This window comes from Ranitomeya variabilis, chromosome 1 (genome assembly GCF_051348905.1).
Source record: "Ranitomeya variabilis isolate aRanVar5 chromosome 1, aRanVar5.hap1, whole genome shotgun sequence".
In the NCBI taxonomy this organism is placed as follows: domain Eukaryota; kingdom Metazoa; phylum Chordata; class Amphibia; order Anura; family Dendrobatidae; genus Ranitomeya; species Ranitomeya variabilis.
The window spans coordinates 754,657,109-754,678,423 of record NC_135232.1 but is presented as its reverse complement, the minus strand read 5'-3'; the positions used below and the strand labels follow the sequence as shown (position 1 = coordinate 754,678,423).

At 43.5% G+C, this 21,315-nt stretch overlaps 1 protein-coding gene across 1 annotated transcript in view; it reads right to left on the bottom strand.

Annotated features, from left to right (window-relative positions):
• The window catches only part of EFNA2 (ephrin A2), a 358,850-nt gene that overhangs the window by 2,451 nt on the left and 335,084 nt on the right, over positions 1-21,315 (bottom strand). Inside the window, exon 3 of the mRNA XM_077270964.1 lies at positions 18,291-18,356. Coding sequence (XP_077127079.1) covers positions 18,291-18,356 — 66 coding nt within the window. The remainder of the gene's footprint in view (positions 1-18,290; positions 18,357-21,315) is intronic.

The window sequence follows — 21,315 nt, the reverse complement described above, 5'->3', positions numbered from 1 at the left end:
AAAAGTAACCTAATTTAAATAATCAGTGCAAAAATAAAGCAGAAATTCTGCAGCTTCAAAAACTCACTAAAAGTTCATCCTAAGGCCTGGCTCCCACTAGGGGGACGAGTGTCATGCGCATCTCCTGCATATGTCAATCCATATGTTATGCGAGTACAATGCGAGTGTGCGTGTGTTTTTTGCTCACCCCTACATATTATAAACTTGCACTCTTTAGTGCCTTTCATGGAGTTTAATGTACATATATTTTAGCTTGTTTAACCTAATACATAATTTAAAAAAAATGATGTGGGGTCCCGCTATTTTATGAAACCAGCAAAGGTAAAACAGACAGCTGTGATCTTATATTATCAGCCTGGGAAGGTCCATGGTTATTGGGCCCATCCAATTTGATGTGCCAATTCTGGAGCTTAGCCTTTGCATTCTGAGGCTCCAAAAGCTTTAGCAGCAGCCACTCACAGCTCGCGCTGTGCTCTGAGAGGCCCGGCAGCTCTGAAGCGTGGTGACATCAGTAACATCACCGCCCATCAGAGTCGCCGGGTCTCAAAAAGTGCAGCATGATTTGTGAGAGGCTCGTGTTAAAACCTATGGAGCCTCAGAATGAGGCGTTTTATACGACAAACTCAGGGAAAGTCATGGGAAGTGCTGGACTATGTCGGACAAGAGTTAGAACTTTTTTTTATAATCGGTGAATGAGGGACAGCGTCATGCTTTTCTTTCTTTCTTTTTATGTTTTTTCAGATATCCATTAGTGGACTACGTCTGATTCCCTGGACTATGTCAGACTTGTGTAGGTTTGTGGACTGTCTTACCATTCTCTTGCCCCTGAAGACAACAAGCACGTTATGTGAATACTGTCATGTGGTTCTGTATGTAAAAGCGATGTGGGTCATATGTATTACATTAATGTGCAGAATGTGAAATGTTAGTGCATAATGTGAGTAGGGTATAGTACAGGATAAGCATAGGATTAGCTTAGGATAGCATAAGTGCGGCTTATACAGTAAGTGGTTTACCAACAGCAAAAGACATATGAAAAGGATAATAGATTTAGAATATGAGATAGGAAATAGTTAATGACAGGAACTAGCCCAGTGGGTGGGCACTAGTGTTAATAAAAAGAGGAGGGCACTTCCTGACAGAGGGTGGTTAGAGAGAGTTAGCAAAGTGCATGGTGAAGGTCAAGTTGCGGGGTTGCTAGGGGCAGCATGTGTTGCTTGTTCCAGGCAGTGCGAGGCATTACTGGGATCCTGATTTGTTGCTCCTGTCACGTCTGGAGCGCAAAGTCTGGCATAAGGCTGCTGGACACAGTGTCATGAAATACTACGACCCAGTCAGTGGACGGCACAACAAACGCACAACGGGATGGAAAAGGGGAGAGAAAGGCCCTACCGATAGGGAAATGAAGGATGGACACCCCCTGAGCTGAAACCAGAGCCTGTCTCTGCACTCCCCTAATGCCCTAAATAAGGCCTTCCCCCCATCACCATCAGGAACCTCATCCCTCGCTATCACCTCACACTGCCCTGGCTAGTGCACTGGCTGGCAAGGGAGCTAGCCTCACCACTGCAGATGGTACAAACACAGGGGACAGAGACAAACATAAGAGGGACAAGGAATAAACACAACACTTAGCTTCCAGAGTCCGCTGCCAAGCTCCACAACGCAGTCGACACAGAAACAGGACTCCAAACTCCAGAAGTAGCTGACACCAGAGAGCTGCAACTGCATGGCTGGTCTCGATAAACTCTATCACCAACAGTCAGCTGATTCATCAGGTGACCATTTAAAGGATGGTGGGAGTGGTCACCACACACATCAGCTGACCTAGCCACTCTGTAGTGCAGCAGGCTTCCAGAAATGGAAACTAACATTAACCCCCTCTGGTCCTGAAAGGTAAAAAGCTAGATTTAAAACATAGTGGAACCAGAGCTGCCATGCATACAAAATAGGATCGTGACAGTACCCCCCCCTCAATGAGGGGCCTCTGGACCCTCAACACCGGACAACACTGGAAGCGATGTACAGTGAGGACGCCTCGATCCACAAAGATTCACCTCTGCAGTCACCTGATCCCCAGATTTACAGCAAATGCAGTCCAATGTAGATGGCAATAACGTATGCTCCGGAGGTGCAACAAATCTCCAGAGTGCCGACCTGTGGAATATGTGGGGACGTGCATTACTGGGGGTAACTCCAGCTGGAAAGTCCCCAGACTGAGAATGGCTGACACCCGATATGATCCAATCACCCTAGAACTCCAGGTCCCAGTTACGTTCTTCTACCTGATGTTTTTGGTGGACACCCACATGTACTCATTCACATACAGGTCCAGACCTGAATGCTTATTTCCATGCATGCGTTTGCCACAGGATGGTTAACTATTTGAGGAATCAACACAAGAGGCCTGTGTCGCCAAACTCTTACCCTCACTACATACAGAGGGAACCACCACTCTCCCCTGACCCCTCCTCCTAAGAGGACTCAGAGACTCAGGGTTTACTTGTGGTGAGGGTTGAGTCTTGCCCCTACTCCCTGACAGAACCTCAGCTGCCCCCACCAGAGATGAAGGGGTAGGTTAGAGAAGGATGGCAGAGATCGTAGCTCCCAGGCAGTAGTCCTTACATGACTGGTCTCAGCTGACTACGTCCCTGGACCGCCAATTTAAGACCGGGTTGTGTTTCTTCAATCAAGGAAGGCCTAAGACGATGGGAGTTGCCGTACCCTCCATGACGTGGCACGACAGGGACCCTTCATGAAGAGTTCCTAAACGCAGATTTATATTATCTACAACTTGGGTCACCCTCTCCTGGCTGAGTGGGACAGAGTCAATTGCTTGAACGCTATGGGTCTCGACAAAGTGAGAATCTACCGAATTGACTCCGGCTCCACTATCCACAAGCACCAGTATAGTCTCAGTAACCCCACCAGCCACCACTTCAGCAGGAATGGTACACTGAGATGAAAGGATGGAGAAAATATAAACACCCTGTTCGCCTCCCTCCACATGACCAGGAGGGAAGCGGATTTTGAGATGGTGAACATACTTTGGTGCGAGCTGGGCAGACATTGATGAAATGATCAGTCAGACCACAGAAAAAACATGTCCCGATCCCATGGTGAACCGCATGCAACCTAGTCTGAGAAGAGACTCCTCCCACCTGCATGGATTTGTCTGTCTGCACCAGTGTGTCCTCCCTAGAAAGAACCACAGGGGGTAGATTTGGTGTATGTCTCTCCTTGAGGCATCTCTCCACCTGGATAGCAAGAGCCTCCAATGACCCAGGATTAGCATACTGCACCAGAGTATCCTGAAGCCTAGCTGACAGACCCTGACAAAAATGGCTTATAAGGGCAGGGTCATTCCACTGCATGTCAGTAGCCCTTCTCCTAATCTCTGAGCTGGCCGGTCCCCTTGCTTGATCTTACAGAGTCTAGACTCAGGGAGACACCATCAGAATCCCCATACACCAGCACCAATGCTGCAAAAAACTCATCCACTGCCCGCAAAGGTGGTGAATCTGTTGGCAGGGAGAAGGCCCAGGATTGGGGATCACCCTTGAAAAGGGAGACTATAATACCCACACGCTGTTCCTCAGTTCCTGAAGAACGAGGGCTGAGCCTGAAATATAGCTTACAGGCCTCCTTAAAAATCAAAAATGTATCTTTCCCTCCAGAGAACTTGTCAGGGAGAGATATCTTGGGTTCCGGTTGAGCCTGCACATGAGCCGCGACCCAGAACCCCAACACCTGCTGAAGCTGCTGCACCACCTGACACCACAGCTCCTTAACCTCATCTGTTCACTGGGAAAAAGTATGGGTTGGTGATAATGTCACGAAATACAATGACCCAATGGGGGGTCGGTCAGCGGATGGCACAACAAATGCACAACGGGATGGAAAAGGGGAGAGGAAGGCCCTATCAATAGGGAAATGAGGGATGGACACCCCCTGAGCTCAAACCTAAGCCTGTTCCTGCACTCCCCTAATGCCCTAAGTGGGTCCTTACCCCCACCGCCATCAGGAACCTCGTCCCTTGCTATCACCTCACACTGCCCTGGCTAGTGCACTGGCCAGCAAGGGCACTAGCCTCACCACTGCAGATGGTACAAAAACAGGGGACAGTGACAAACACCAGAGGAACAAGGAATAAACACAATACTTAGCTTTCAGAGTCCGCTGCCAAGCTCCCCACACTGCAGTCGACACAGAAACAGGACTCCAAACTCCAGAAGTAGCTGAAACCAGAGAGCTGCAACTACACGGCTAGTCTCCATAGAGAAACTCTATCACCAACAGTCAGCTGATGCATCAGGTGACCATTTAAAGGATGGTGGGAGTGATCAGTGCAGCAGGCTTCCAGCAAGGAAAACTAACATCAATAGTGACCCATAGTATCTTCTTTGTTACAGTGGAAGATGGACAGGGACCTGCATAGACGGAAGACAATGGCCGGTCCTGGGTGCACTGCCGACGTGGACAGGAAATCTCTGAGGCTGATAGAGCCAGTGGGTTTGGGGGTAGTCCAAGACAAACTAGCGACAGGACTGAAGAGGATTGTACTAAAAAGGAGGAATATATGAATTGCTGTGCCTTATCCCACCTGTCACCATTTGAAGAACTTGAACTGGTCAGTAAACGTTTGGCTGTTGTAAAGAACTTGGCGTCCCCTGAATTGTGTGTGATGTCGCCTAAGTACAGAAGCCTGTGGCCTGCAAGTGAGTGTGATGTGCCCCACACCCTACAGCAGTGTTCCACAATTCCGGTCCTCAAGAGCCACCAACAGGTCACGTTTTCAAGATTTCCTTAGTATCGCACAGGTGATAATTGCATCAGCATTCAATCACCTGTGCAATACTAAGGAAATCCGGAAAACATGACCTGCTGGTGGCTTTTGAGGATCGGAGTTGGGGAACACTGCCCTACAGCATACTGTAACACCTTTTGAATGTAATGTGCCAGAGCGAAATACCAGCTCAGTCATGACTACCACTCTACAGCACTTTACACCTGGATGTTTATTTTTTTTTATAAATTGTTGAACCATGGAACGTATTGGGGAGTGTTTTATTTTAAATTATTTTTGAGTGTGTGTTTTACATTATTTTTTAGGTTAAACAAGTTTAACAAGCTCAACAATAGACTCCACATGAAAGGCACTAAAGGGTGCAAGTTTATAATTTGTAGGGGGGTTGTGAAATAATATATCTGTAGGATATCTCATATCTATCTATCTATCTATCTATCTATCTATCTTTCTATCCCATATCTATCAAAATAAAAGAAAAAAGAAGGCAGCACTCCATATACTTTAGGTGAAAAAGGTGGATTTTATTCAGACCCTCATGGAGTGGCGACGTTTTGGCTCACACTGAGCCTTTCTCAAGCTTGAAGCTTAGAATACTTTATAACACCAGCTTGAAAAATTATTTTAAAATCCGAAATGTTGGCATACTGAGGCACACAGCTACAGGAGCCTGTTTAGACCATGCGAGGGGAATGGTTTAAAAGGTATTTTGTCAATTCAGTACTGACAGGTATAATGCATTATACTGGCAAAAAAAGTTAAAAAAAAGTTTTAAAAAAATAATAAAGTAATAAAGTACACATATGTGGCATCGCCATGCCTGGAACTATCCAACCTATAAAACTGTCAAACTAGTTAACCCCTTCAGTTGAATGCCATAAAAAAGTGGCAAAAAAATGTTTTTTGACATTCTTCTGAGCAAAAAGTGGAATAAAACAAGATTAAACAGTCCAATAGAAATAAAAATGGTATAGCTGAAAACGTAATCTTGTCCAGTAAAAAACAAGCCGCTATACAGCTCACTCAGCGGAGAATAAAAAGCTATAGCTCTCACAATATATTTTTTCTATAAAATAGTTTTTATTGTGTAAAAGCGGCAAAACATAAAAAAAATTATATACACGTTGTTATCGCTGTAATCGTACTAACTTTTCACTTTTACCACACCATGGCTGGCATAAAAAAGTAATTATTGAATTGCTGATTTTTGTTCATTGTGCCTCCCAAAAATTGAAAAAGAAAGCGATCAAAAAGATCATGTGACCGAAAATAGTACCAATAAAATCACCAATTCATCCAGGAAAATACAAGCGCTCACATGACTCTGTTGGCAGAAATATAGAAAAATAAGCGCTCTTAAAAAATATAGCAATGCAAAAAATGTTTTTTTGCAAAAAAAAGCGTCTTTTAGTGTATGACAGTAGCCAAACATAAAATCGCATGTAAATCTGGTAACACTGTAATTGCACCGACCCAAAGAATAAAGTTGCCTAATCATTTATGCCACATGATAAACGGCATAAAAATAAATAAAACCAATTCTTCATCTACTATTGATTTGTTCATTCTGCCTTTCAAAGATCGCAGTAAGGCTCGGCTCACAATTCACACGTGATTCAAATGGAACCCCCAGCAGAAGATTCCCTATAATGAGGCAGATGGAGGCACAGTGGACGCCGTCTGTGAACCGGCAGTGTCCATTTTTTTTAAGCGTGCATAAAAGTGAGATCGACAACAGTTTTGTGCACCTATGAAACGATACTGCTGAACAAAGGCCAGACGGAGTCCATAGTAACTCTGCTGCCTCATTATACTGATTGGATCCGTTGGAGGTTTCATCTCAATCACATCATTTGGAAACTTGGATGGAAACACCGATACAAGTGTTCAGCGTAAAGTGCCGGAAAAATGTGATCCCAAATGTTGTATAAAATGTTCCCAATAAATGTTTCAACTCTATCCACACAAAAAAGAAAGTCCCCAGTCAGGTCCGTCATCTCTTACCAGAAATATAGGGGGCTGCTATGTTACCGGTAGCACAAAGTCTCTGGAAAAACGCTCCTCACCCCCCCAAAGAAATCCAGCTAATTCTGGCTCCCAAATCCAAATGCCCCCCTCCTTTCTGAGCACCCACAGTGTGCCTAAACCACATTTAGCATTCACGTTTGGCATTTCTGTAGTGATGACAGCCCACTAATTTACAGGGTGGATGTCTCTAGAAGCACGAGCAGGGCACAATGGGCATAATTTCTAAACTGGGATCACTTGAGGGATGATTTTGCTCTTCTGGCACTTAGGCTATCTGTATATGCAGTCCACAAACTATTCTACAATAATAATCTATAATTTTGGTCCCTTTCCCTCCCGAGTCTCTCCATGTAGCTAAACAGTACTGTACAGCCATATATGGAGTATTGCCATGTTCAGCAGAATTGTGTGACAAATATTTGTGCCATTTTCACCAATTTCCCTGTGTTTAAATGTAACCTTTGGGCCGAAAACTAAATTTTTGTGGTAAAAATGTAATTATTTTTTTTTCATTGATCAACAGTATATAATTCTGTGACACCTGTGGTGTCAATATGATCACTGCACCCTTAGGCCTGTTTCACACGTCCTGATATTTCCGGTACCGGAAAAAACAGTACCGGAGATATCAGTGTCTGCGTGTGTAATACTTATGGCAACCGTGTGCAGCCCGTGAGCTACATCAGTACCACACGTACTGGGACATGTTAAGCAGCGGTACAGTTAGTCTTGTTCCCTGGCGCTAGGTGCTGAAGATCGCTCTCATCATTCTCCCCTGCTCTGCCAGCGATCAGCACAAGCAGGGGAGAATGTTGAGAGTTATATTGAACTGATAACAGCGAGAGCAGGCGGCGGCTGATGGGACTACTACTCCCATCAGCCTACACCTGCTGCCACTAATAACAGTGAGAGCAAAAAGTCACTGAGTTCTCCGCAGTTCAGCTCAGTGAGTTCACTGCAGATCTTTGATATTTAATCTGCAGAGAACTCACTGAGCTGAACTGCAGTGAAGTCACTGATTTTTTCTCATGGTGCTGAGGTCACTGCAGTTCAGTCCGGCATAGAAAGCAGCCTCCGTGACCCGCGGTAACCTAGATGAGGTCATCGCTGCTGACTGATGCTGCGCTCACAGCAGCTCATTCATCAGTGGTTCTCAGCCTGAACCGTCGCATCTTGGCACCGTCCAGGTTGCAAACTATGTATCCCAGTACATGGATTACAGCGTGGGACAGAATGTTGGACAGGTGAGGGATACTGTTGTTTTTTTATTTTTGTTTTATTACAGGAGATGAGGGATTCAGAGGAATTAGGCGTTAGGTGAATATAACTGTGTATGTTATTTTAAAAAAATGGAAAAGTGAATTCTATTTTTATTTCAAACTAGCTGAAGAGCCCGGCATTGCCTGGGCATAGTAAATATCTGTGGTTAGTTATAGCACCTCACTTCTCTTATTTTCCCATCACGCCTCTCCTTTTCCCTCTCACATCTCTCATTTTCTCCCTTACACCTCTCATTTTCCCCCTCACTCCTCTTATTTTCCCCCTCACTCCTCTCATTCCCCCCTAACTCTTGTCATTTTGACCTCACATCTGTCATTTTCCGATCACTCCACTATTTTCCCTCACTCCTCTCAATTTGCACTCACGCCTTTTCATTTTCACCTCACACCCCTCATTTTCACCTCACACCTCTCATTTTCCCCTCAGTATATACATATTTGTCATCTCCCTTATATATAGTATACACCTGTATGTCATCTCCTGTATATAGTATATAGCTGTATGTCATCTCCCCTGTAAATAGTATATACCTGCTGTATGCCATCTCCTCCTGTATATTGTATATACCTATGTGTCATCTCCTCCTGTATATAGTATATACCTGTATGTCATCTCTTCTGTATATACTATATACCTGTATGTCATCTCCTCCTGTATATAGTATATACCTGTGTGTCATCTCCCCTGTATATGGTATGTACCTGTATGTCATCTCCCCTGTATATAGTATGTGTACCTGTATGTCATCTTCTCCTGTATATAGTATGTACCTGTATGTCATCTCATCTCCTCCTGTATATAGTATATACCTGTGTGTCATCTCCCCTGTATATGGTATGTACCTGTATGTCATCTCCCCTGTATATAGTATATACCAGTGTGTCATCTCCTCCTGTATATAGTATATGCCTGTGTGTCATCTCCCCTGTATATAGTATATATGTGTGTGTCATCTCCTCCTGTATATAGTATATACCAGTGTGTCATATCCTCCTGTATATAGTATATACCTGTGTGTCATCTCCTCCTGTATATAGTATATACCTGTATGTCATCTCCTGTATATAGTATATACCTGTGTGTCATCTCCCCTGTATATAGTATATACCTGTGTGTCATCTCCTTCTGTATCTATATATATAATTGTCTAAGGGTTTTTCTGTCTGTCCTGGAAATATCGTGTCTCTGATTGGTCGAGGCCGCCTGGGCCTCGCCCAATCAGCGACGGGCACAGTATCGACGTAGATGTCATAATGGTTGCCATGGCGACGATGATGTCATAAAGGTTTGCCTTGACCAATCAGCAACGGGCACAGTCTGCCGCGAATTCTGGAATCATCATTGTCCATATACTACGGGGACATGCAAATTCTAGAATACCCGATACGTTAGAATCGGGCCACAATCTAGTATAGTATATATCTGTATGTCATCTCCTGTATTAGACTGCGTTCACACATTATTTGCTCAGTATTTTTACCTCAGTATTTGTAAGCTAAATTGGCAGCCTGATAAATCCCCAGCCAACAGGAAGCCCTCCCCCCTGGCTGTATATATTAGCTCACACATACATATAATAGACAGATCATGTGACTGACAGCTGCCGTATTTCCTATATGGTACAGTTGTTGCTCTTGTAGTTTGTCTGCTTATTAATCAGATTTTTATTTTTGAAGGATAATACCAGACTTGTGTGTGTTTTAGGGCGAGTTTCATGTGTCAAGTTGTGTGTGTTGAGTTGCGTGTGGCGACATGCATCTAGCGACTTTTGTGAGATGAGTTTTGTGTGGCGACATGCATGTAGCAACACTTTTCCTTTCACTTTTTCCCCATTATGTAGATAGGGGCAAAATTGTTTGGTGAATTGGAATGCGCGGGGTTAAAATTTCGCCTCACAACATAGCCTATGACGCTCTCGGGGTCCAGACGTGTGACTGTGCAAAATTTTGTGGCTGTAGCTGCGACGGTGCAGATGCCAATCCCGGACATACACTCACACACACATACATACACACACATTCAGCTTTATATATTAGATAAAATACTTTATACTTGCTGTGTGTTTATTTAGCATACAACTAAAGGATTATTCATGGAGAGGCGAGGCGTCTTACTTCTATCGCCACAGGGCAAGTGGGAAGAGCGGGCAATGCATCAGAATTGGTGCATCTAATAGATGTGCCTTTTTCTGGGTGCCTGCGGGCTGCTATTTTTAGGCTGGGGGTCAATATCCATGGCCCCTTACCATCCTAAGAATACCAGCCCCAAGCTGTTTGCTTTAGCAAGGCTGGTTGTGAAAAATTGGGGGGACCTCACAACATTTTTTGAAATTATTCATTTTAATACTTGAAAAAACAGCAAGGGGACCACTCTATTCTTGATAATCAGCCTTGCTTAAGCTGACAGCTGAGGGTTGCAGCCCGCAGATGTCAGTTTTGCTGGCTGGTTAACAAAATTACAGGGCAACTCATGTTGTTTTTTTTAAATTATTTATAGTGGCTGCTGAATACTCCCATCAGCCTCCACCTGCTCTCACTGTTATTAGTGGTAGCAAGTGTAAGCTGATGGGAGTAGGTTATCTCGAGAGTGTCAGTTGAATGTAACTCTCAACATTCTCCCCTGCTCGCGCTGATCACAATGCGAGCAGGGGAAAATGATGAGAGCTGTCTTCAGCACCTAGCGTCAGGGAACAGCGCTAACTGTGCCCCTGCTTCCCAGGCGCCGGTACATGTGGTACTGATGACACACAGATGTCATCAGTGTGCACATATGCGGGACGTTTTGCAGCCCAGACTGCTATTAAAAACGAACATGTCAGCAAATTTTGCCCATGGACACAAGTAGAAACACAATGATATGCACAGTGTCCATTCACTTTAATGAGTCTATGTGTGTAAGGCCATGTTCACACGCTGCGGTTTTTACCGCGGAACCGCCGCGATTTTGATGCTGCGGGTCCGCAGCAGTTTCCATAGCGTTTACATTAACATGTAAACCCTATGGAAACCGCAAACCGCAGTGCACATGCTGCGGGAAAAACCGCGCAGAAACGCAGCGGTTTACAACCCGCAGCATGTCACTTCTTTGTGCAGAATCGCTGCGATTCTGCACCCATAGGAATGCATTGAACCGCTTACTTCCCGCATGGGGCTGTGCCCACGTTGCGGGAAGTAAGCGGATAATGTGCGGGTGGTACCCGGGGTGGAGGAGAGGAGACTCTCCTCCAGGCCCTGGGAACCATAAAATAGTGTAAAAAAAAGAATTAAAATAAAAAATGAAGCTATACTCACCTCTCAGCGCTGCCCGCGGCCGTCCGGTCTCAGTTGCTGTGCCGAACAGGACCTGTGGTGACGTCGCGGTCACATGACCGTGATGACGCCGCGGTCACATGACCGTGACGTCACGAAGGTCCTTGTCGGCACAGCCGCTTGCAGCGCCGGGGAGATCGCGACGTCAGAGGGTGAGTATAGCCAATTTTTATTATTTTTTACATTACTATTGATGCTGCATATTGCTGCATATGCAGCATCAATAGTACAGCAGTAATCCCGCAGCGGAAACCGCGGAACAAACCGCGATAAATCTGCAGGGATAACCACAGCGGTTTTGCCCTGCAGATTTTCAATTCCGCTGCGGGATTAACCCGCAGAGGAACCCGCAGCGTGTGAACATGGCCTAACTGTCTCTTGTACGTGTGAAAACTGTCACCACACGTACCGGACGCACTGACATCTGAAAGAGCCCTTAAATGAATTCCTTGAGAGGTGTTGTTTGTAAAATGCGGTCACTTATGAGGATTCAGCTGTTCTAGCACCTCAGGGGCTCTTCCAGTGGGTCATGGCACCCGCAAACCGTAACAGTAAACTCTGCACTATAGTATGGCACTCCTTCCCTTCTGAGCTTTTCACTGTGCCTGAAAGGCATTTCCCGATTATATATCAGCTATTGGCACACTCAGGAGAAATTGTACAACAAACTGTGAGGTCCATTTTTTCCTTTTAGCCCCTATAAAAATTAAAAACTTGGAGCTAAAACAACATTTTAGTGGTAAAAATGTAATCATTTTTTCTTCAATTCTCAATGGTATAAAATTCTGAGAGGCACATGTGGTGTCAATATGCTCATTGCACCCCTAGATGAATTCATTGAGAAATGTAGTTTGTAAAATGGGGTTAGTTATGAAGGTTTCTGCTGTTCTGGCTCCTCAGGGGCTCTGCCAATGGGACATGGTACCCTCAAACCATTCTAGCAAAATACAAAATACACCATATGTGGTGGAAAGCTACTGTTTGGACACACGGCGGGGCATGTAATGTAAGGGCAACTGAATTCTGCAGTGCAATTTTGCCTTGAATAGATTGTGGATACCATGTCACATTTGAAAAGCCCTTGACATGCCAAAAGAAAGGAAACCTCACAAATGACCTCATTTTGCAAACTACAATTCTTGTGGAATACATCTATGGGTGTAGTGAGAATTTTTAAGCCTCAGGGGATTCATAGAATTGAATAACATTGGGCTGAGTCAATGGAAAATTACCAATTTTATTCGATAATTGTTATTTTGGGACCAAATTTTTAATTTTCAAAAGGGATAACAGGAGAAAATAGACTGTACAATTTGTTACGCAATTTCTCCTGAGTACTCCAATACCCCATATGTGGTCAAAAGCTACTTTGAGGCACAGTGCAAAGCTCAGAAGGGAAGAAGCGCCATATTGGAGTTCAGATTTTGCTGGACTGGTTTGAGGGTGCAATGTTACGCTGGCAGAGCCCCTGAGGTGCCAGAACAGCAGAACCCCCTGTAAGTGACCCCATTTTACAAACAAAACTTCTCAATGAATTCATCAACAGGTATAGAGATCATATTGACACCATGGGTATACCATAACATTTTTACCAACAATATTTTGTTTTAGCCCAAGATTTAACATTTTCACACAGGGAAATGGGTAAAAATGGCACAAAAATTTGTCCCACAATTTCTCCAGAATGTAGAAATACCTCATACAGTACTGTTTAACCACACGGCAAGACTAGGGAGGGAAGGAACACTATTTGCCTCTTCGAGCGCTATTTGCTCCTGGAGCGCAGATTTTCCTAGAATAGTTTGTGGACTTCATGTACAGAACCCCTAAGTGACAAGCAGAATCCTTCCTCAAGTGAACCCATTTTGGAAATTATAACCCTTTGGGAATTTATCTACAGAGGTAGTGACGATTTTGACTCCACCGGTGTTTTCCAGAAACAAGCAGCCATGGATGTTGCTGAGCGAAAACTGCAAACTGCCATTGTAGTGCCCAGTAATTTGCAGTCACAAGTACGTTGGGGTGCCCAGCTACCGCTTCTGGAGACATGCATCTGTAAATTAGGTGGGCTCTCATCACTACACAAATGCCAAACATGTTTATGCTAAATGTGGTTTAGGCACACTGGGGCTCAGAAGGGGGGATTTGGATTTGGGAGTGCAGAATTTGCTGAATTTCTTTTGGAGGAACTATGGAGCCTTTGTGCTACCAGTAACGTGGAAGCCCTCTATATTTCCGTTAGCAGATGACAGACCTGAGTGGGGACTTGCTTTTTTTGTGGATTGATTTGAAGCTTTTATTGGGAACATTTTACATAACGTTTTGGATCACAGTTATCCAGCGTTCTAAGCTGACAACTTACTTTTGATGGGGTTTCCATCTAAATCTCAGAGTGACATGATTGAGATGAAACCCCCGAGGGAGCCATTCACTAGAGTGAGGCAGCAGAGTTACTCTGGACTCCATCTGGCCTCTGTTCAGGGGTATCCTTTTTTTCAGAAGTGCACAACACTATGGCGGACTGTGCTTTTATGTTCGCTTAAAATGACGAACAATGCCAGATCATAAGCGGCCAGATGGCGACCACAGTGCCTCCATCTGCCTCATTATAGGGACTTTCCTCCCGATCTAATATTGATGGTCTTCAATATATTGCAAATTCGGAAAAACTCTTTATTCTCCTAATCTAGCTTCTTTCTTCTTGCTATCTTTATATTTGTGACTTTCTCATTTACTGGTAAACAGGGATCATTTTTGTTTATAGCTGCTATAAAGAGTTCTGTCATTATCACCACTGCAATATCATTATTACTAGTAGTTGAAAATAAGAAATGATAAATGTATTGAAATAAGTGACGGCAGTCGCTCTCCCTGGGGCCCTCGTGCGGTGTTGTGACACGTTTAGCTGGCGCCCAGTCAGCACTGGCGTCACTGTCCCCGCCTTATGACAAATTGAACATGAAGTGCAAGTCCTGGATCACCAGCAGCCCTGGCTCCTCTTCATGATCTATTTGTCCTAAGACGGGGACAGTGACACCAGTGCTGATTGGGCGCCAGCGTCACGTGTCACAACAACCATGTGAAAGCACCAGGGAGAGCGACTGCTGACACCAAAGGAATGGCGCCAGCATGGGAGGAGAATATAGACTTTCTAAAATTATGGGGGCCAAACATTATGATCAAGAAGGGGTTGTCCTAGTAGTGGACCACCCCTTTAAGATTTATTTTGCCTTTTGAACTGCAGTTTCTAAAACTTCAAAGGGCCAGGATGCGGGTAGTTTTCCGCATTGGTCCAATTTATGGTATGCACCTACCTGATACCTTTTAATTTCTAGTGGTCTTGTGCCTTCCTCACAGAACTTCAAATAGTTATTTTACTTCACAGCCAATATTTTAGAATACACTTTGGATCCATGGATGCAGTGGCTAGAAAGTGCAAACTTTATTATGTACAAAATATGTTATGCACACTATTTATACTATATGATTATGACTATATGTATCGCCCAGAGCGGGGTACTCAGGTTGCTGGGCAGCGTTGGATTCAGGGGGTCACGGGGATGGCAGCCGTGCCCGCTGCCTGTGCTCCGGGGACAGTGAAATAGGGATTAAAAATAAAAAGATAAAAAGGAAAACAAAAATTAAAAAGAAGAGTTTGTGACGCCAGTTCGAGTTTTTGGCTATACGATGGCCGCGCAGGTGTTTAACCCCCTCCAACTAGGGCTGGCCCCCAGGGATAGTTATGGAAGTAGATGGTACAAAGTAATAAGGCAGGAGACAGGGAAAGTCACTTTACCATTTACTGAAGTCCAGATGCAGTTTCAGAGGATGGAATACAACTCTCACCAGGTCAGGTATACAGTCTGCTCTGCACGATGGGAATTATCTCTCTCTGCTGTATGAATTCCCTGCTGCTCTAGTCCTTTCTGGGACAAAGGTTTCCTGAAGTCTGAAACTTCCAGTACAGCCATGTACTCACTGTGTTTTCTCCCCCCGGCAGCCCGCAGCGTGAATCCTATGTGAAGCACGTGTTTGTACTTGCACAATCCCTCACTGATTCTCTTTTGCTATGGAGCTCCTGGGAAAAACACTTTACTGCTGGTTATGATAACCACACAGCATCTCAGCTTACCACCCGACTCTGGAAGCCTGGATGGTCTAGGGGCTGATGTCCTGATCCTTCTCAGCACTGTCCCTGGAGAGAGCACATATCTCTCCTCCATGAACATTCTCCATTTTCTTTTCACACACTGTCTCCTCACAGACTAACTATGCCCTTCCCTTCCCAGTTAGGGTATCTCTCTGAATCTCTAAGCTTTAGACAGAGTAATGGAGTGGGGTAAATTGTGTGTGCAGTTGTCCCCAGCAGAGAAAGCATAACTCCCATCATTTACAATACACATATAAAATAGTACATATTTGAACATTTTGTGGCGACACAGGGCGCCACATATACATATATGGCTATATACAGCTGTGCTCAAAAGTTTACGTACCCCAGCAGAATTTTTGCTTTCTTGACCTTTTATCAGAGAATATGAATGATAACACCAAAACTTTTTCTCCACTCATGGTTAGTCGTTGGGTGATGCCATTTATTGTCAAACTACTGTGTTTTTTTTCTAAATCATAATGACTACCCAAAAAATCCAAATGACCCTGATCAAATGTTTACACACCCTATTTCTTAATACCGTGCATTGCCCCCTCTAACATCAATGACAGCAATGACAGCTTGAAGTCTTTTGTGGTAGTTGTGGATGAGGTTCTTTATTTTCTCAGATGGTAAAGCTGCAAATTCTTCTTGGCAGAAAGCCTCCAGTTTCTGTAAATTCCTGGGCTGTCTAGCATGAACTGTGTGCTTGGGATCTCCCCAGATTGGCTCAATGATATTGAGGTCAGGAGTCTGAGATGGCCACTCCAGAACCTTCACTTTGTTCTGATGTAGCCAATGACAGGTCTTGTGTTTTGGATTGTTGTCATGTTGGAACATCCAAATACGTCCCATGTGCAGCTTCCGGGCTGATGAGTGCTGCATTCATCTTTCCTTCAACTTTGACCAAGTTTCCCGTGCCTATGTAGCTCACATATCCCCAAAACATCAGCAATCCACCTCCGTGCTTTACAGTAGGAATGGTGTTCCTTTCATCATTGGCCTTGTTGACCGCTCTCCAAATGTAACATTTATGGTTGTGGCCAAAAAGTTAAATTTTGGTCTCATCACTCCAAATTACCTTGTTCCAGAAGTTTTGAGGCTTGTCTCTGTGCTGTTTTGCGTATTGTAGGCAAGATACTTTGTGGCATCTGCTCAGTAATGGCTTTCTTCTCTCAACCATGCAGCCCATTTTTCTTCAAGTGCCTCCTTATTGTGCATCTTGAAACAGCCACACCGCTAGTTTTCAGAGAGTCCAGTATTTCAGCTGATTTTATTTGTGGGTTTTTCTTTGTTTCCCAAACAATTTTCTTAGCGGTTGTGGACGAAATGTTTGTTGGTCAACCTGACCGTGGTTTTGTTTTTACAGAGCCCCTGATTTTCCATTTGTTAATCACATTTTGAACGCTGCTGACTGGCATTATCAATACCTTGGATATCTTTTTGTATCCCTTTCCTGTTTTATGTCACGGCCACTCCTTCTGTGGCCGGGCCTGCTGCCGGGACCACCGCCGCTCCTCTCGCTCATACTTACCCGCTGCGGCGCGCTCCTGCATGCGCGCGTCCTCTCCTTTATTCTTCTCTGCTTCCTGGTTCTCGTCGGGTGCGCACCGCTCACTTCAGCACTTCCTCTTTCTGATTTACAGGCACTCTGCATCTCCTCTCTGTGATCCTGGAGGACTGTGACCCGGAAGTCCTTCAGCACTCCATGTGTTTAAGGCAATTCCTTCCGCTGCTCCTTGCCTGTCTGTCATTTGTGCTTCTGTGACTCAGGTCCACCTTTGTCTTTGCACTGCCTGTTCTGAGTCTCCGCTCTATCCAGCCTATCCAGCCTTCCAAGTTTCCGCTCCGTACTCTGTTAGTCTGGTGTCTCTGTCCTGTCCTGCTTCCTTTGTGTTTTCCCCCTCCCAGTGCTCCCTTAATCTTGCCTGTACTCAGCTCTTAAAAACTGTACTTAATCTTACCCTGCTCTGTCCGTCCTACGCCCAGCTTCTCTATTTTGTACCTCCTACTACCTGTCTCCGGGATCCAGCTTCTGCGGCAATAGTCTCCCTTGGGTCTGCCTCTAACGCTCCCTGTATAGGGGGTGGTCTACCTGGTCAGCTCACCCTTGGGAGGTTCGTTGTCGTGGATCTGTGTGTCCACTCCAGGTGTTCCAAAAGATCTCACATTTTATACCGTTCAACTACCTTTTCCTGTAGATCAGTTGATAATTCTTTTACTTTCCCCATGACTCACAATCAAGAAATGTCAGTGGCTGGATGAAAGATGCAAGAGTCTGTCTGGATCACAAAAACTCACTCGGCTTTTATGCACACACACTGATTACAAGCAAACAGGTCACAGGTGAGGATGTTTTCTTTAGTAGCCATACAAACCCATTTGAGTCAACTTCTGTGCAGAGTATCAGGCCAAAATCACCAGTGAACTTTTGATCAGGGTCATATGGATGTTTTGGGCTGTCATTATGATTTTAAAAGTGAAAACACAGTAGTTTGACAATAAATGGCTTCACCCAACCACTAAAAATGAGTGGAGAAAAAGTTTTGGTGTTATCATTCATATTCTCTGAAAAAAGGCCAAGAAAGCAAAAATTCTGTCAGGGTATGTAAACTTTTGAGCACAACTGTATATACTATATGATACTATATATCAGACCAAATATATCTGGTACACACAGACACACGAGTACAAAAGTTGAAAATTAACATACTTGTTGGACGTACGTAAACTTTCAGCCTGAGGCAAGGTTTATCCACCAAGTTTGGAGGGGTGGAGGCTGAAAGACAAAAAATATATACATTTATTGATGTAAAACATTAAATTTTACACATGATATGATAAATATAATTATAATGTCTCTAGTAACCTTTCTATATGTCCCACAGTAAGCTGCCATACAAGTCAAGACGTACTAAAATGGGCTAGGGCTAATTTAGACAGTTCGGAAACGCTGCAAATTCATCACGGCAGCTTATATTATATTATAAATTGTTTTATAAATTTAGTTCACCTTTAGACTATATAGTATAAATTTATACCCCAAATAAGTTGGCTTAATTTGGGTCATTAATTTGTACATGTTGTGCAAATTAAACCATGCCCCAATACCACAAAGTCACACCCCCTTGCAGGATGAACCACAAAAGTGGTGTAAGGCACCAGTCTGTTGCCACAAACTCCTCTAGAATTCTGGGGCATTTAGCATAGTTTAACAATGTATTTTTTTTCCTCATCCCAGCTTTGTACTCTTTTGGGGGATCCTTTAGATACATCTTATTTTCTATATAATTAAGCCAAATGTTTTGAACAAGATCAAATGAAGTACACAAATTAAATTAGCCAGAAATTTGGCAAAATTTGTGGAAAAAGCTGGCACTATAACTTGCATAACATAACATAGGAGACAGAAGTATGACTTAAAAAGCAGCACGGATTGCCAACATTGAGACAAAACTGTACCTCTGTGGTTATCAGTCACATTATTATTACAGCTTTTCTATTTCTAAAAGTTGGAAATTCACAAAAAATCATCGTCCATGTCTAAAATTATCTTCTCAGTTTTGTTTGAGTAAAAAATTAAACAAATTTATCAATCCAGGAGATCAGGATCAAATTCAATAATCTTATACTTGCCCCCATGGATTTTATTTATGGAAATTTCTCACTAATGATAATGTAATGATCAGATAGCTGCCACCCTGAAAGTTTTAGGTTTTTAAGCAGAGGTTACCAGTCTCGGTCATAGTGACAATACTATTTTATTTGCTACATGTAATATATGAAACAGGTTAATTTAGTGTCTTCTCTTTCTTTAATATACAGTGTATATATATATATATATATATATATATATATATATATATATATAAAATTTATTTATATATGCACTGCGCAACAAAATTAAGGGAACACTTAAACAACACAATGTAACTCCAAGTCAATCACACGTCTGTGAAATCAACCAGTCCAGTTATGAAGCAACACTGATTGCGAATCAATTTGTCCTCCTGTTGTGCAAATGGAACAGACTACAGGTAGAAATTATGAACAATTAACAAGACAAGCCCTATAAACGAGTGGTTCCGAAGGGAGTGACCACAGACCATTTCTCTGTTCTCATTCTTTTTGTCCATTGTTTTGGTCACTGCATTTTGTCATTGCTCTCACTCCTAGAGGTACTGTACAGTAGCTTAAGGCGGTATCTAAAACCCTCAGAAGTTGCTCAGTGCAGCTCATCCAGGATGGCACATCAATGTGAGCTGTGGCAAGAAGGTAAGCTGTGTTGGGGGAGGCATTTCTTTGGAGGGCCGCACAGTCCTCCAAGTGCTAGCCAGAGGTACCCTGACTGACATTAGTTACCGGTATGAAATCCTCAGACCCTTTGTGAGATCATATGCATGTGCAGTAGGCCCTTGGTTCTTTCTGATGCATGACAATGCTATGCCTCATGCGGCTGAAGTGTGTCAGCAGTTCCTGCATAATGAATTCAGTGATGCTATGGATTGGCCTGCCCATTCCCCAGAACTTAATCCAATCAAGCAAATCTGGGACAATATGTCTTGTTCCATCCACCATCGCCACGTTGCACCACAGACAGTCGAAGAGTTGACTGATGCTTTAATCCAGGTCGGGGAGGAGATCCTTCAGGAGAACATCTGCCGCCTCCTCAGGAACATGCCCAAGCATTGTAGGGAGGTTATACAGGCACGTAGAGGCCACACACTACTGAGCATCATTTTCTTGTGAGGCATTTCGACTGAAGTTGGATCAACCTGTAATTTGATTTTCCACTTTGATTTTGTGTATCATTCCAAATCCAAACCTCCATAGGATATTTATTTTGATTTACATTGATCATTTTTATGTTTTATTATTTTCAACGCATTTCACTATGTAATGAATAAAGATGTGCAACTGTAATATTTCATTCAGTGATATGTAGCAAGTGGTATTTTAGTGTTCCTTTTATCTTTTTGGGTGTTCACAGTAGCCTGAAGCAACGTGCTATCTGGCATTGTCATGTTGACAGTGTCATGACTAGCAGCAGCGTCTCTGGACTTGTCTCCCATCGTATACATCTGGGACGTCATTTGTCGGCAATTGCAAAGGAAGCTGCCAGCAATGAATTTTGATGACTTGCATGTACACCTATATTCATTATGGCAAAACATTCCTCAAATAACAATTAAACGGAATCTGTCAGCAGATTTTGTCTATGTAATCTGAAGACAGAAGGAGATAGAGGCTGAAACACAGAATTCAGGGAAGTGTCACTTATCAAAGTGTGCCCGGTTGTTTACTAACTGTGAAGGATTTATTACTAAGAGATTAACATTGCCGGACTAGTCCGACTCTGCCCCCTCACTGTCTATGGACTTTATATATGGAGAGCCTGGTGTGTGCGGGGTCAGCTTTCTGAGCTCTGCTTCATTCTAAATTTAAAAGCTCTGATTCTGGGAGAATGGTTGCACCCAGCAAGCTATGTGATACATCGTTGGATTCAGCTTCTCTTTGCCTTCGAGATAGCAAAAACTTGCTGACAGATTCCCTTTAACCTAATTGATAGCATGCCAAAGCACCTAAGTGTATGCATTTTTATCTACCATATATGTCTTCTTTATGACTCTATATGTCTATTAAAATGTTTCCTTTCTTTATGCTTCCTTCTTAATGGATTATTGCAGGCACTATTTGTATAGCAAACAAAACTAGATTGATACAGAAAGCAGTCAGAT